Source organism: Bos taurus, chromosome 24, assembly GCF_002263795.3.
Source record: "Bos taurus isolate L1 Dominette 01449 registration number 42190680 breed Hereford chromosome 24, ARS-UCD2.0, whole genome shotgun sequence".
NCBI lineage: Eukaryota > Metazoa > Chordata > Mammalia > Artiodactyla > Bovidae > Bos > Bos taurus.
In genome coordinates, this window is record NC_037351.1 from 32,842,533 (window position 1) to 32,858,714 (window position 16,182).

A 16,182-nucleotide genomic window follows, 5' to 3' on the forward strand; every position below is an offset into this window, starting at 1 on the left:
CCTTGGTGGTTCAGATGGTTAAAAATCTGTCTGTAATGCAGGAGACCTGGGTTCCATCCCTGGATTGGGAAGATCTCCTGCAGAAGGAAATGGCTACCCGTTTCAGTATTCTTGCCTGGAGAATCCCACGGACAGAAGAACATAGTGGACTACAGTCCATGGGGTTGCAAAGAGTCAGACACAACTGAGCGACTAACACACACACACACACACACACACACTGTACAAACAATGATGATTATAATTGTGGTTATTGCTTTTTGCCATGACTTTTTTTTAACTCAGTAGTATTTGGTGTGCCATACAAACATACTTCACTCTTCTAATGTCTGCCCTTCCTCCCATTCCATAGTATGAATGTAAAGTCATTTATTTAACTAATCCCCTATTGATAGACATTTAGGTTATCTCTAGTTTTTCCTAAAACATATAAGGCTATATGATCATGTATCTGTATCTATATATATAAGTATATATTCATATTTATATCTATGGAAGAAAGGGAAAGTGTTAGGCGCTCAGTCATGTCTGACACTTTGTGACCCCGTGTACTGTAGCCCACCAGGCTCCTCTGTCCATGGGATTCTCCAGGCAAGAATACTGGAGTGAGTAGCCCTCTCTTCTCCAGGGAATCTTCCTGACCAAGGTATCAAACTCAGGCGGATTCTTTACTGAGCCACCAGGGAAGCCCGTTTATATCTATAGCTGGATCTATATCCTTTTGCTAGTATTTCTGTAAGATTCCTAGAAGTGGAATTAGAATCACTAGATCAAAATGTGGTGCACATTTAATTCCCGAGTCAGTATCAGAACTACATTCCTTAAGCAGTTTAACCCACTTCCGCCCATAAGCTCAGGCCCTGTCAAGCTTCACCACACTTAATTAAAATCCTCCTGCCTCTGGTCTTCAGGAAATTCACATCTGCTGTTCCTTCCACACAGCTCTGAACCACACACATGCTTATTTTTCACAGTGATTTTTCTATCACTTAAATAACAGAAAGACTTTCCTTCAGGAGAAAACGTAGATTATCCACACCACTTTCCCACTCGTTATACAGTGAAATACGATGCTGCCACTGGTCCACACGGAGAGGTAATTACCAACATCTCTCCCTTAGGATCTCCAAATGAGGGCTCGCCTGTCTTCACCCCACCACGAAACACACAAGGCCAATGAGCTTTCTCCCAGGAGTTACCATCGGCTGCCAGGTCTATCATAGCACTCTATTATAAATTTCTATTATTCTTCCTACTCCAAGCCATATGGGTTGGCTTTTGGAAGACTTGGTAGGGTTTTGAATATATCTGATGATAGAAATGGGTTTTGAGAAGTCAGACAAAAAATGGAAAACAGAAACCCTTCTGTTTATCAGTTATTATCTTTGAAGGCTTCCCAGGTGGTGCAGTATAAAGTATCTTTCTGCCAATGCAGGAGATAAGTCTTAGCCACTAGATAAGTCTTAATCATCGCATCACCAGGGAACTCCCTGGGTTTGTGTATTTACCTGGGTGGTGAAGCCATTTACTTAGGGAACTCCTAAATGGAATTTGAGATCCCTCTGGGATGACAAACCTAAACAGCATGTCGAAAAGCAGAGACATCACTCTGCTGACAAAGGTCCGTATAGTCAAGGCTATGGTCTTCCCAGTTGTCACATATGGTTGTGAGAGCTAGACCATAAAGAAGGCAGAATATCAAAGAACGTCCCTTCAAAATGTACAGCTGGAAAAGACTCCTGAAAGTCCCTTGGACAGCAAGGAGATCATACCAGTCAATCTTAAAGGAGGTCAACCCAGAATATTCACTGGAAGGACTGATGCTGAAGCTGAAGCTCCAGTATTTTGGTCATGTGATGTGAATAGATGACTTATTGGAAAAGTCCCTGATGCTGGGAAAGATCAAGGGCAGAAGGAGAAGAGGGCGTCAGAGGACGAGGCGGCTGGATGGCATCACCGATGCAACGAACATGAACTTGGGCAAACTTTGGGAGACGGTGATGGACAGGGAGGCCTGGCGTGCTGCAGTCCATGGGGTCTCAAAGAGTCGAACACAGGTGTTGTTCAGTTGGGTGACTCAACAACAGCTGAGATACCTAAGAGTAATGCCATGAAGGAAGTGGGCTGTGCTACTCTGTATATACAATGGGAGGTGTGACTGCACATACCAATATGAGAATCATCTGTGTAGAACTGGTGCCTCACACAATAGACATGGAGAAGACTGCTTAGGGAGGGACTACAGAGTAAAAAGACAAGGGCTAAGACTGAGCCTCAAAAATTCTAACATTTAATGCATAGACAGGAGGGTAAGCCTAAAATGATAGTTTGAGGAAGCAGCCAGAGAGGTACAAAGAGACCCAGTGTGCTCCTAAATTTTGGAATTTAAATTCTGCTCTTAAATTCAAGACGAAAAGACTGTTTTTAAACAGAAGGAGTGTTCAACAAATATTGAAAGCTGCTGAAAAGTTGAACAGATGAAGACTGGAAAATATCCACTGGACTTAGCAGAGCAACACTAGCACAATCACTGGAAATCCTGCTCCCCTCCCCACAAAAAAATATTAATGGGACTGGGAGGTGAAGTCAGACTGGTGTGGGTTGAGGTATGAATGGAAAGTAGAGAATTAGAAAGTGTGAGTCTAGACAATTCTTGGTTTTGAAGGGACAGAGAGTTATGGAGCAGTGGTTGAAGGACTGTGGGAAGGGGAAGTAGAGTTTTCATAAAAATAGGATGAAAGTGAAAGTCACTCAGTTGTGTCTGACTCCTTATAGTCCATGGAATTCTCCAGGCCAGAATACTGGAGTGGGTAGCTGTTCCCTTCTCTAGGGGATCTCCCTGACCCAGGAATCCAACTGGGGTCTCCTGCATTACAGGCAGATTCTTTACCAACTGAGCTATCAGGGAAGCAAAAACAGGACAGAACTTAGCATTTTTTAAATGTGGGATGACTTCCAGTTCAGACGGCACAGGAATTCATATTTGCTGTACCCCTTTCTCCAAGAGACAGCAACTATGGGTGTGTATTGGTCATAAAAATGATTTTTTTGTTGTTTTGCAACCCTACAGTTGTGACTGTAGCCCACCTGGCTCCTCTGTCCGTGAAATTCTCCAGGCAAGAATACTGGAGGGGGTTGCCATGTCCCTCTCCAGGGGATCTTCCCATCCCAGGGATTGAACCCAGGTCTCCCATATCACAGGCGGATTCTTTACCGCCTGAGCCACCAAATAATGTTTTAATAGTAAAACAACAACAACAAAATAAATTTGGGATTAAAAGGAGACAGATGATGGAACATAAGTAAAAGAAAAACTTGAAATGGCACCAGGGCTGAAGTCACAGGCTTGTTGTTCTCCAGGCCAGAAGCAGGCCAGCAGTTCAGAATATGCAGCGTAAAGAGAACTTAAAATGCTTTACATGAGACAGGGGCCAGATCCAGGCTCATTTTTTGAAGCCAAAGGATGAGGGTTCCTTCACATCATGCAAAGCTGAAGAAGAAAAAAAAAAATCACTGAAAACCTGCCATCTGGGTTTCAGCTTTATAAAAAAATGGTGGGATGTGGAAAACAAAGATCAAAGATGAGGCCCAGGACCAAGAACTGAGTTAAGCACCCGAGGGCTCAGTGTCTGAATCTATACTAGCCCCAGGACCACAATAAGAGACGTTGGCATATTGTTATGCCTGGCTCTGGGCTAAGGGTACAGAGAACCAGACAGACAAGCCAAACTGAGACGGATGTAGGGAAAGAGGGAGAAGATAAAAACATCTCATTCAAAGTAAGCCAGTAAGCAAACAAAATAAGCCTCCACGACATAAAGAAATCTAACGTTAAGAAGAACAGTCAAGGGGACTTCCCTGGTGGTCCGGTGGCTAAGACCTCATGCTCCCAATGTGGGGGCCTGGGTTTGATCCCTGGTGAGGGAACTAGATCCCACATGTGGCAACTCAGACCCAGCACAGCCAATAAATACATAAATATTTAGGAAAAACAGAATTTTTCTCTTTTTTTTAAAAAAATACAGGCAATAATATATCATCAAGTGAAGACAAGTTTACCTCAGATGAAATAAACTTTATGAAAGTCTGATGAAGTTTTAAAATAAGTACACTGGTCCCTAATCCAGAACCCCCAAAGTCTGAAAAGGAAAACTTGTTTTCAAATGTGTTTGGTTACAAAACCTAACCTAACTCTAACCAGTCATCACTTGATGGTAAAATCTGACCTGAACTAACTCCATATATACTGTCTTCATGTATCTCCCTTGGTGTGTCTATTCATGCTTTTCATTGGAAAAATATTAACTTGTCTGACTACAAGGTGCTGTTCCAGAACCCCCTATTGACGTTATGTATGTATGTAAAATCTTATCTTTTTAAGATTTTAAAAATTCTGAATTCTGAACTATACCTTGCTCCAAAGATGTTGAGAAACTCAAAAAGATTAATGGAGTAACTCCTCTTTAAAAAGTAAATGAAGTTATGAAACAAAAATTGGCAAAGGAGAAACAAGAAAAAAGGAAATGTAAGACAGAGCTAGTAAGAAATCTTTTGAGATGAAAAGTACATGTTACATGGAATTGGGAGGCTGAATAAAATCTAGACTAGAGACAGTGAACTAGAACATTCGTGGATTCTAAGAGTCTCGAGGAAGTCACTCAGAAAGCAGTGCAAAGAGCCAAAGAAACATATAGATATTAAAGAGCAGTTAAGAGACAGATTGAGAGGCTCCAACATTCTTCCAGTCTGACTTCCAGAAAAGAAGATGAAAGGATTTGCAACAAAGTAATATCTGTAGCGGAGAAGGCAATGGCACCCCACTCCAGTACTCTTGCCTGGAAAATCCCATGGATAGAGGAGCCTGGTGGGCCACAGTCCATGGGTCGCTAAGAGTTGGATATGACTGAGCGATTTCACTTTCACTTTTCACTTTCATGCACTGGAGAAGGAAATGGCAGCCCACTCCAGTGTTCTTGCCTGGAGAATCCCAGGGATGAGGGAGCCTGGTGGGCTGCCGTCTATGGGGTCACACAGAGTCAGACACTGAAGTGACTTAGCTGTAGAAGTGGCAATATCTGTAGAGATACTATCCAAAAGATTCCCAGGATAAAAGACATGACTCGTCACATGAAATTGCACTTTGAGTACTAAAATAATAAAAATAAATCTGCACCTCACATAAAAATGAAACTTCAGAACATCACAAAGTACATCCTGGAACTTCCGGTTAAACATATAGGATGTAGCACACCTATTTACTGATCCTCCCTCTCAGAAATCCACAAAAATAAGGGTAAATATTTTTTGAATCATAAACCCACAAAGAAAAGAGAATAGAGAAGAGGAAAATAACAGACCAGAGACATGAAAAATTTGGAAGCTAGAATGCAATTGGATGTTAACTAATTGAATAGATCAAAAAAAGATGAAACGTGTGTGTGTGTGTGTGTGTGTAGGTTTGGGTTGGAGTTGAGGTTGCTGTTGTGGTTGGAGTTGGAAGAAAAAAAATCTAAGAAATCTCTCAAAACATAAAACAAGATAAGGCTATTGAAAAGGTGGGCTAAAGATAAAGAAATAACTTATCAAAGGAATAACTCAGGAAAGTTTCCCAGAGAAGTTTCTAGAGTAAAAAGGGCACCACAGCTGTTGGATTAGGCTACCTCTAGAAGAAGTGAGTCCCCCATCAATTCAAGTATTCAACAGAGGCTAAATGAATCAATATCTGACAAGGATAATGTATAAAGAATTTTTTCCAGGAAGAGAGATCAGATGACTCCTAAGACCTTCTCGAACTCTGTTGGGCTGCCCTGGTGACTCAGCGGTAGAGAATCGGACTGCCAACACAGGATCAGTCCCTGTGTCAGGAAGATCCCCTGGAGAAGGAAATGGCAACCCACTCCAGTATTCTTGTCTGGGAAATTCCGTGGACAGAGGTGCCTGGTGGACTACAATCCATGGGGTCAAAGAGTCCAACTCTAGCTACTAAACAACAACAACAAACACTGTTAGTCTCTGACTTTTAGCACAGTGATCTTAATGCTTCATTAATGCTGTGCAATAGAGCTTTCTGTGATGGCAAAATATTCTGTGATGTGTGCTGTCCAATACAATGGGCACTAGACGGATATAATTACCGAGAGCTTGAAATGTGGTTAGTGTACCCGAAGAACTGAATTTTTAGGTTTACTTAAGTTTCATTAATTAAAAAATATATATACTGAATCAGACAGCATAAGTCTCCAGGCCTTCAGATAAAACAGTAAAAAAGGATTTTTAAATAAAACTGGACAGCTCAGGGCTGAGTTGTATGCATCATGCAAATAGAACAGCTCAGAGCTATGGCTCCAGGCTAAGTCAGAGGCAGGAACAGCTCCTGATGAATCATCAGCATTACTTCCTGGACATCAGCCCTTCCCAATTGTACCTCCCTGCTAAGTGGGGTACACACACACACACACACATACACACACACATCTGTGTATATGTGTATGCATGTATGTGCATCTGTATGCACACACACAGCAGGGGCAGGGAGAGAGACAGTGGACTGAAGATTAGAACGGAGAGGAAGTAAGATCATTTTGTTTTTCCTGATGCATATTATTCTTTTAAATTAATTTTTATTGAAGTATATTTGCTTTACAATGTCACGACAGTTTCTACTGTACAGCAAGGTAAATCAGCTATACCTATACATATATCCAGTAATTTGGCCACCTGATGCGAAGAGCTGACTCATTAGAAAAGACCCTGATGCTGGGAAAGATTGAAGGCAGGAGGAGAAGGGGACGAAAGAGAAAGAGATGGTTGGATGGCATCACCGACTCAATAGATATGAGTTTGAGCAGGCTCCAGGAGATGGTGAAGGAAAGGGAAGCCTGGCGTGCTGCAGTCCATGAGGTCGCAAAAAGTCGGACACGACTAAGCGACTGAACAACAAATACATATGTCCTCTGTTTTTTGGATTTCTCTCCCATTTAGGTCACCACGGAACACTGAGGAGGGCTCCCTGAGCTGTACAATGGGCTCGCATTAGTTATCTACTCTACGTTGTTGTTTAGTCGCTCGGTCGTGTCCGATTCTTTAGTGACCCCATGGACTGTAGCCCACCAGGCTCCTCTGTTCATGGGGTTGCCCAGGCAAGAATACTGGAGTGGGTTGCCATTTCCTTTTCCAAGCGATCTTCCCACCCAGAGATCAAACCCGAGTCTCCTGCACCGCAGGCGGATTCTTTACTGCTGAGTGATTGGGGAAGTGATTATGTCAGTCCTAATCTCCCAATTCATCTCGTCCCCAACCCCCTTTCCCCTCTTGGTGTCCATAAGATTGTCCTCCATGTCTGTGTTTCTATTTCTGTTTTGCAAATATGATCATCTGTACCATTTTTATAGATTCCATATATATCCATGCATATTGTTTTTCTTATTATAACAAGTAGAAAGGAGAAGAGGGCAGCAGAGGATGAGATGGTTAGATAGCATCACCGACTCAATGGAAATGAACTTGGGCAAACTCCAGGAGAGAGTGGGGGACAGGAAAGCCTGGCATGCTTCAATCCATGGGGTCACAAAGAGTTGGACACGACTGACTGACTGAACAACATACTTTTTTGGGTAAAAATAATAGTTGTAAAATAAAAACTCAAATAAAATAAAGACTAAACTTAAGAAATACCATCAAACTCCTACAACTTCTACCTTGAAAATGTTAGGAATGTAGTTTACAAAAAGATACACATCAAAATGGTGAGTGAGAATACTGCATATATTTTCATTTCATGGATTTAATCCCAGATGAACGTTTTCCTCAAGGGTACAAAACAGAGAACACTGTAAAAAGTAAGGAATGGAAACACTGTAGAGAAAGGTTTTGCTTTTTGTGTGTGAGTGTGTCTTCATTCTGAAGTAATGAGTTCTTATTGTTGATACACAGTACTTCTAACTCAAATCTTAAAACTGTACAGTCTTAAATTGTTTTGAGGCTCAAAGAACTCCTGGAAGAAAAGCAATGCCAAGACCTGTAGTAACCTGTCCTCTGAGCCAGGAAGGAGGTGCCTTGGGTGTAGCAGTTCCAGAATCTGAGCTCAAGGAATTCAGCTGCTACGAATCGTCTAGCCCGAGGGGATGAGCAGTCCGTGAGCGTTGTATCCTTTTAGGGTGAGCTGTGTGATTTCTGGAGGCTTTGTAGAGAGATTGTGCCCCGAATCAGGGTGAACAGGATGCCCCCTTGTAAATCCAGAGAATCAAAAGGAAAAAATTCTGAGGTTGCTCGTGTTGCCCGCCATGAACAGAAAGTGATGGAAAACTAGCCCTCCCATGGCTCAGCGCGGTGGACTGCCCAGCCCCAGCCTGAACCAGAGAGCTCAGCACACCTTTAATTAACACCTCTGGGGAGGTCTTCCAGATTTACCTGAATATGAGATGCAATTGTGGCCAAGGATTTTCAGCAGAAGGACAGGGAGGTGGTAAAATACCTGATAGAAAAACAAAAAAAGACTGCCTCACCTCTCTTCCACTGAGGTCCGCCATGACCGGGTGTGCGGGGGTGGGCTGCCTCACCGCCAAAGGTCTCGGCTCCCCATCAAGCAGGAAGTGTCTAGCCTCGCAAGCCAGGGCACAGGGGAATCGGGTTACTGGCAAATGCTGGTAAAGCAAACAACTTCAACAACAACAACAAAATGCAACAGTTACAATGAGAACATAACACAGAGGATCAAAGTTCACCCCCAGGACTCTTATCCATCCCATGCATTCATTCATTCACTCATCACTCTTCAACAAACTCTTACTAAGTGCTTACTACAGGGACCATGCGATAAATTTTCATCTGCATGAGGAATGGGAGAAGCAGTGGTCCACAAACTCAGATTCATTGTAAGCTCTTCCCCTCACTAGATGCATGACCCTGAGCGTATTACTTGGGCACACATCGCCACTTCCTCATGTAAGAGGGTGAGAATCACTCTGAAGCCCTAGCTACGGGGTACAAAGTGCTTTGTGAGTCTTACATGAAACACAGTCACTGCCACAGAGAAAAGGCACAATTGAGTCATTAACCAGAGCATCCTGTGCAGTCATGATCCTGAGGGCTATTGAGAATCCTTGAACCCAAGGCTCCTGAGTTAGAAGACCCGATGATGCACCGGCCGCCCATACTAACTTCTCTTGGGGATGGCCCACGTGGGCACACGGCTCTGTGACTGGCAGCTGCAGCGAGGGGGCCTCATAGTAGTCCCTGGGGAGCAGCACCAGGTAGTCCTAGGAGATAAAGACCAAAACAATGAATACTCATTAGGAGGGCAGCCCTAAGTTAGTGTTAATGATAAAATAGCTGCACATACTAGCTAAATGAATAATAACCAGGTGAAGCACTCTAGTTAAATTCTCCATATCAACTGCTTTTTCTTTCTGCCCCCTGACTCATCAGAACACATCAAGCAACCTATGGTGGCTCAGACAGTAAAGAATCTGCCTGCAATGTGGGAGACCCAGGTTCAATTCCTGGGTCGAGAAGATCCCCTGGAGAAAGGAATGGCTACCCACTTCAGTATTCATGTCTGGAGAATTCCATGGACAGAGGAGCCTGGTGGGCTACAGTCCATGGGGTCACAAAGAGTCAGACAAAACTGAGTGACTAATACTTTCACTTCTTAAGCATCAGAGATAAGCGTTTCATGCAAACATTTTTATTTCCAAAGTTCAGGGAAGTTTTACCAGTTCTTCTGGGTTGTTAATAAACTCAGAACTAAAGATAATAATAAACTGTCCATTGAAAAGATGTTCTTTTGACATGCTGGTTGCCTTCATCCCTATAGGATCCAGAGTTGTAGATAATGTAGTCTGGCTTTTTACTCCTCCAGCAGAGCAACGCTCTCCTGGCTTCATGTAAAAAGTGATGTTTTGTGATCCTGGTGAATCATAGCCTGAACCTGGCCCACTGCCTGTCCTGGGACCAGAGAGGAAGAACATGTTCCACTGAGGTTGCCAAGTGGAGCCCACGGTGGGATTAGCAGAAGCAGCTCTTCAGAAAAGGCCAGAGGCTGGACTTCTGCCATCCTAGCATCCCTGCCTATCTGCCCAGGGAAGGAGGGGGAATGTTTGTCATAACAGTGAGAGACTCGTATACTGGCCACAAGGCTTTTCTCTCTTCACAGCCCTCAATTTGTCTATAACAAAGAAGTGGAGAATGTGTGGGAGAGAAAAAGTAGGGGCTTCAGTGGTCTTAATACCTGAGTGGGTTTTAATGCAATTTTTTAAAAGTTTTGATTGAAGTATAGTTAATTTACAATGTTGTGTTAGTTCCTGGTATACAGCAAAGTGATTCAGTTATATATATGTACTTTCTATTATGATTTATTATAGGATATAGTTCTCTATGCTATACAGTAGGACCTGATTATCTATTTTATACACTGTAGCTTGTATCTGCTAATCTTAAACTTCTAATTTATCCCCCACTCCTCCCTTTCTCTTTTGGTGACCATAAGTTTGTTTCCAATGTCTGTGAGTCTGTTTTTATTTTATAAATAAGTTTATATGTATCATACTTTAAATTTCATATATAGGAGATACCATATGGTACTTGTCTTTCTCTTTCTGATTTACTTCACTTAGTATGATAATCTCTAGATCCATCCATGTTGCTACAAATGGCATTATTTCATTCTTTTCATGGCTGAGTAGTATCCCATTGTGGAGAAGGAAATGGCAACCCACTCCAGTATTCTTGCCTAGAGAATCCCGTGGACAGAGGAGCCTGGTAGGCTGCTGTCCATAGGGTCACACAGAGTTGGACACGACTGAAGCGACTGAGCCTGCATGCATGCATTGAAGAAGGAAATGGCAACCCACTCCAGTATTCTCACCTGGAGAATCCCAGGGACAGGGGAGCCTGGTGGGCTGCCCTCTATGGGGTCGCACAGAGTCGGACACGACTGAAACGACTTAGCAGCAGCAGCAGTATCCCATTGTGTATATATACACCACATCTTCCTTATCTATGTACCGGCTGATGGACATTTAGGTTCCTTCCATGTGCTGGCTATTGTAAATAATGCTGTTATAAAGATTTGGGTGCATGTACCTTTTCAAATTAGAGTTTTCTCTGGATACGTGCCCAGGAATGAAACTGCTGGATCATATGGCTTCCCTGATAGCTCAGTTGGTAAAGAATCCGCCTGCAATGCAGGAGACCTGGGTTCTGTCCCTGGGTTGGGATGATCCCCTGGAGAAGGGAAAAGCTACCCACTCCAGTATTCTGGCCTGGAGAATTCCATGGACTCTATAGTCCAAGGGGTTGCAAGGAGTCGAACATGACTGAGCGATTTTCACTTTCACAGCAACTCCATTTTTAGCTTTTTAAGGACTCTCCATTCTGTTTTACACAGTGGTTGCACCAACTTACATTCCCACCAACAGTGTAGGAGGGTTCCCTTTTCCCCACACTCTCTCCATCAATTATTATTTGTAAAATTTTTAATGATGTCCATGCTGACCTGTGTGAGGTGATACCTCATTATAGCTGTGATTTGCATTTCTCCAATACTAATTTTTAAATGGTTATTGCTCTGTTAATAAGCTTTCCTTTGGCAGGGACCGTATTTCCCCATTACTTTATGGTCCCATAGATTCTAAAACAGTGAAGTTTGATAAGGCGTGCTCAATAAAATATTTCTAGAGAAAATGAGATGAGATCATAATATGGAAGCATACATATGAATTTTTGAGTCAGACATGACTTAGCAACTGAACAACAATAACATATGAATTATGACACAACTGCAGCGGCTAAACGTCATGAAGAATTTTCCATGCCTATGGCCTATGTAGTAATTTTTATCATGAACTTCTTCTTTCCATTAGTCCAACTTTGTATCCATTACTGGCCTCAATGGGATTTTCCTCCTCATTTCTACATCTGTGAAACATCCTTAAACTTTAGTAAAGCAACAAAGCTTTCTACTAAGAAGCACAAGAAAGGCAGGGACAGCTTAAGGCTTCACATTCTGTTGATAAGATCCTAGCTTTGGAAAGCACCATATGGATAAGCATGGTTCCTTCTGTGTGGGGCAGGTGGAGGGTTAAAGAGCTTGCCTGAGATCTGTTCATTTAGCCAATCAAGAGTTGAGCCAGATGGAAAAGCTTTACATTTTCCACTCTGAGCACATGAAACCAAGAACTACCAAAGACTGTTTTGAAAAGACCTTGCTATAAGCAAAAGCAGACATCAAAGCAGAGATCTGAGAAGGTAGGTTTCATCCCTGGCCTCTCTGAGAAGGCAGGCTTCATCCCTGGCCTCTCTGGCAATTCTATTAAAGTGCAAGGATACAGCCCTTCCCCTGGCAAGGAGTTTTTTGTCCAGGGTAATCTGGTGATGCTATTACCACAGTCAACGCAGAAGGACACAGGAAGCCTGTCACAGAGAGGCACTGGCTTTTTGTCTCTCCCTTCTCTTTTCACCACCAAGAACTGGACTGATTTTAGCATCTTCTCTTCTTCTAGCTCCTTCTGATTCATTCTGCATGATTCCCAGAGAGGTTATCTTTTTTATCACCCTTCTGATTCATGATGAAAAATCCCAGAGAAATTTTTGAAAGGCTGGGACATAGGCTCATCAAGGTTTTACATTTATTTTGATACTGTTAAAATTTCATGAGTTCAATTTTTTTTTTTTTTTTGCCTGTAAGAGACTGGCTGGAAGACTATAAAATCTATTTTGTTTCCCATATTATTATGCCTGGGCTTCCCTGATACCTCAGTGGTAAAGAACCACCTGCCAATGCAGGAGATGCAGCCTCGATCCCTGGGTTGGGAAAATCCACTGGAGAAGGGACTGGCAACCCACTCCAGTATTCTTGCCTGCCAAATCCCATGGACAGAGGAGCCTGGCGGGCTGCAGTCCATGGAATTGCAAAAGTCAGACAGGACTTAGCGACTGAACAACGTATATTGTTACGCCATGTAAGGACAAATGTCACCACAGGTTCCTATATCTAAAAGGCAATCAGCTATGATTCTTTTGTCTTCTGCTCACTGTGGTCGCTAAGGATGGACCATCTCTAAGAGGGGAAGAATCACCACTCAGAACCCCCTCTTACCAGCAGGACTCCCTCCACCTTAATGCAAGCAATCCACGTCCCTGGTACAATTGAAAACGGGTCTGCAAAACCATTTCCAGGTACAGTGACAAAGGCTGGCTCCTTACTCGGCTGGAATATGATCTCTTTGGTTTGAGCAGCACCTATCAGAAATGAAAAGAATTGCTTAGGGCATCTTTTGAGCAGTCAGTGTTCTGATTTTAGATATTCAACTTAAAACATTCAGTTTACATCTGAGAAACTTTCAGATGCTTCACTGATCATATGAACTGACCAGATTTACTGATCTTATCTTCAACAACAGCATGAATGCATATGCCTGTGTATAAAACAGACTAGCAACATATTGATAAGATACTAGCAGTGGCTATCTATGCTGTGACTGTGAGTCATTTTAAAATTTATTACATATATGAAGACATGCAAACTGCTTAGAAAAGTTTGTTGTACATAGTAAGTATTCAATATATTACATAGATACTAAACTATTTTTCCCTTTTCTTTATATGTAATTGATTTTTTAAAATTTCTATTGATGTGTGCTCAACTGCTCAGTCGTATCTGACTTTCTGCGATCCAATGGACTGTAGCCCACCAGGCCCCTCTGTCCATGGGATTCTCCAGGCCAGAATAATGAAGTGGGTTGCCATGCCCTCCTCTAGGGGATGTTCCTGACCCAAGAATCAAACCTGTGTCTCTTAAGTCTCCTGCATTGGCAGGTGGGTTCTTTACCACTAGCGCCACCTGGGAAGCAGGTCACTAAAGAATATACAACTGGGCTCCTGACTCAGACGTGGGGGCTTAGGAAAGGTGACAAACTGCTGATGACGCTGTCACTGGGAAGGCAGTGGGTCCATAAGAGTTTGGGGTCTGAAGACTGGGGCTTGTCCACAGAGATCAGCTGTGTGCTTAGAAAATTTACTACACCTCTCAGCTATTTCCACCTCAGCCCTCTTCAGTTCTCAAAATTCTCATCATGTGAGGAAATAGATGCTGGAGTTTTCTTGAAATAATAAAGCAAGCTTGCCAATCCGTCCTATTAGATACTCTGAATCAACCTCTGGGCTTCCCTGGTGGCTCAGTGGTAAATGACTGCCTGCCAGTGGAGGAAACACGGGTTCCATCCCTGGGTGGAGAAGATCCCCTGGAGAAGGAAATGGCAACCCACTCCAGTATTCTTGCCTGGAGAATTTCATGGACAGGGAGACTAATGTGCTAGAGTCTATGCGGTCGCAAAGAGTCGGACATGACTTAGCAACTAAACAACAAGAAATCAACCTCCACCCTTGTAAGCTTGAATGACACAGCATAGGAACATCATTTCTTACTCCAAGTCCCAATCTGTCGTGGATACTCAATGAAGACGCTTAAATTTCCATCCTAAATTAGATTTCCACTCGTGCCATTTTGTATTCCTGTGGAATTCATACTAGTATATTCCTGGAATCTGTTTCCAGGACCAAGAGAAGCCCTCACCCACTGCAGAACAGAGGTTCAGGCCTCATCTCTGACTGTGGTGGGAACTGCCCTCTGACTGGGCCCCTCCTCTGTCCTCAGGAGTCTCTCACCCCTAAATGAGATTGGCATGCTCCTTTCTGCAGCCCTCTTGGGCTTCATGCTTTGCCACATTCATCCTTTTTAAAGCATTTTATTTATTTATTTATATTTTGGCCATGCCACACCGCGAGTGGGATCTTAGTTCCCTGACTAGGGATTGAACCCTGTCCCCTGCAGTGGAAGCGGAGTTTTAACCACTGGACCTCCAGGGAAGTCCCTACCACTTTCGTCTTAAAAACTCCTATCCTCACCCCTTTCTCCTTGAATTACTTGGTTTGCCTGAAACAATGGGAGAATTTAGGGCAGGAGGCCAAGGCCCCTCAAGTAACTCTGCAAAGTGACACCCAATTTACCTGAATGAGCTATAAATCAGCTTCACCCTGTGGTGATGTGATAAGCCATGGGGTTCAGCCAGGGTACACAGACTGTTATACTGATTTTTTTAATGACAGTTAATAACAAATTTAACAGCACAACTTAAACATGCAGAACGTTTAGAGACAGAAAAGGTACAAAGGACAGACCATAAGGGTCCCGATCATTGCAGTCTTCATGTTTTCGGAAAAGACCAACTTTGCAAAAATTGGAGAAACTGTTTCACTAATAAATCACTTCATCCAAAAGCGGCTTGAAAATTTACTCACCTGCCTTAGCCCAGGATGGATAAATGGTTATACGACCAGATACTGCTTCAGTTCCAGGGTTCATATATCTTAGAACAACATGAAACAAGGAGAGACTTGACTTCCCCACATTTAACATGATTCTTACTTCATTCTGAAAAATACCAAAAACCCATAAAGTATAGAAGAGACAACTGGTTAAAAGAAATGTTAGCCAAACAGTGACGTTATTCAAAAGTTTCACTACTGGGCTTCACTATACACACCCACACCCACACACACACTCAAATAACACCACATGCACACCCACTCAACAAGCACCAAGTGACTAACTCTGTGAAACATGAAAACAGGCAAGTCAGCCAATCAATTAAAATCGCTTACAATTAAAGTCACAGTGAAAACACACTCCCCTCAGCAACCAAGCTCCTCTTTTGACCTTTTAGCAATCAGGCTTACAGAGCAGAAGGTTAGATGAATTAGTTTAGGAAAAGCCACAATGACAGGGGCAACCACCACTGGCTGGGAGAAATAAAGACAGAAGAGAAGGAAAAGAAAGTATGTTAGAGACCACCACCAGCCCCATCAGGAAGAGACAACTCCGGAGTCTACTTCACATACATAACACTTGAAACAGTCACAGAAACCAGTGGAGGCCAAGAAGAGGTTGTGGAAAAGTGAGGGTTAGTTGCTCAGTCGTGTCTGACTCTTTGTGGGCCCATGGACTGTAGCCCACCAGGCTCCTCTGTCCATGGGATGTTCCAGGCATGAATACTGAACTGGGTAGCTACCCACTTCTTCAGGGGATCTTCCAGACCCAGGGATCAAACCCAGATCCCCTGAATTGCAGACAGGTTCTGTACCATCTGAGCCAGCAAGGAAGCCCAAGGAAAGGATGAGATCTGG

The 16,182-nt window shown here is 43.0% G+C and overlaps 1 protein-coding gene across 3 annotated transcripts in view; it reads right to left on the reverse strand.

Moving 5' to 3' along the window:
• The window catches only part of LAMA3 (laminin subunit alpha 3), a 260,515-nt gene that overhangs the window by 131,857 nt on the left and 112,476 nt on the right, over window positions 1-16,182 (reverse strand). For all 3 annotated transcript variants that reach the window (XM_024984437.2, XM_059881027.1, XM_059881028.1), the window contains 4 exons: window positions 15,298-15,430; window positions 13,097-13,239; window positions 9,160-9,257; window positions 8,505-8,658 (listed from right to left, as the gene is read on the reverse strand). In XM_024984437.2, coding sequence (XP_024840205.1) covers window positions 8,505-8,658; window positions 9,160-9,257; window positions 13,097-13,239; window positions 15,298-15,430 — 528 coding nt within the window. The remainder of the gene's footprint in view (window positions 1-8,504; window positions 8,659-9,159; window positions 9,258-13,096; window positions 13,240-15,297; window positions 15,431-16,182) is intronic.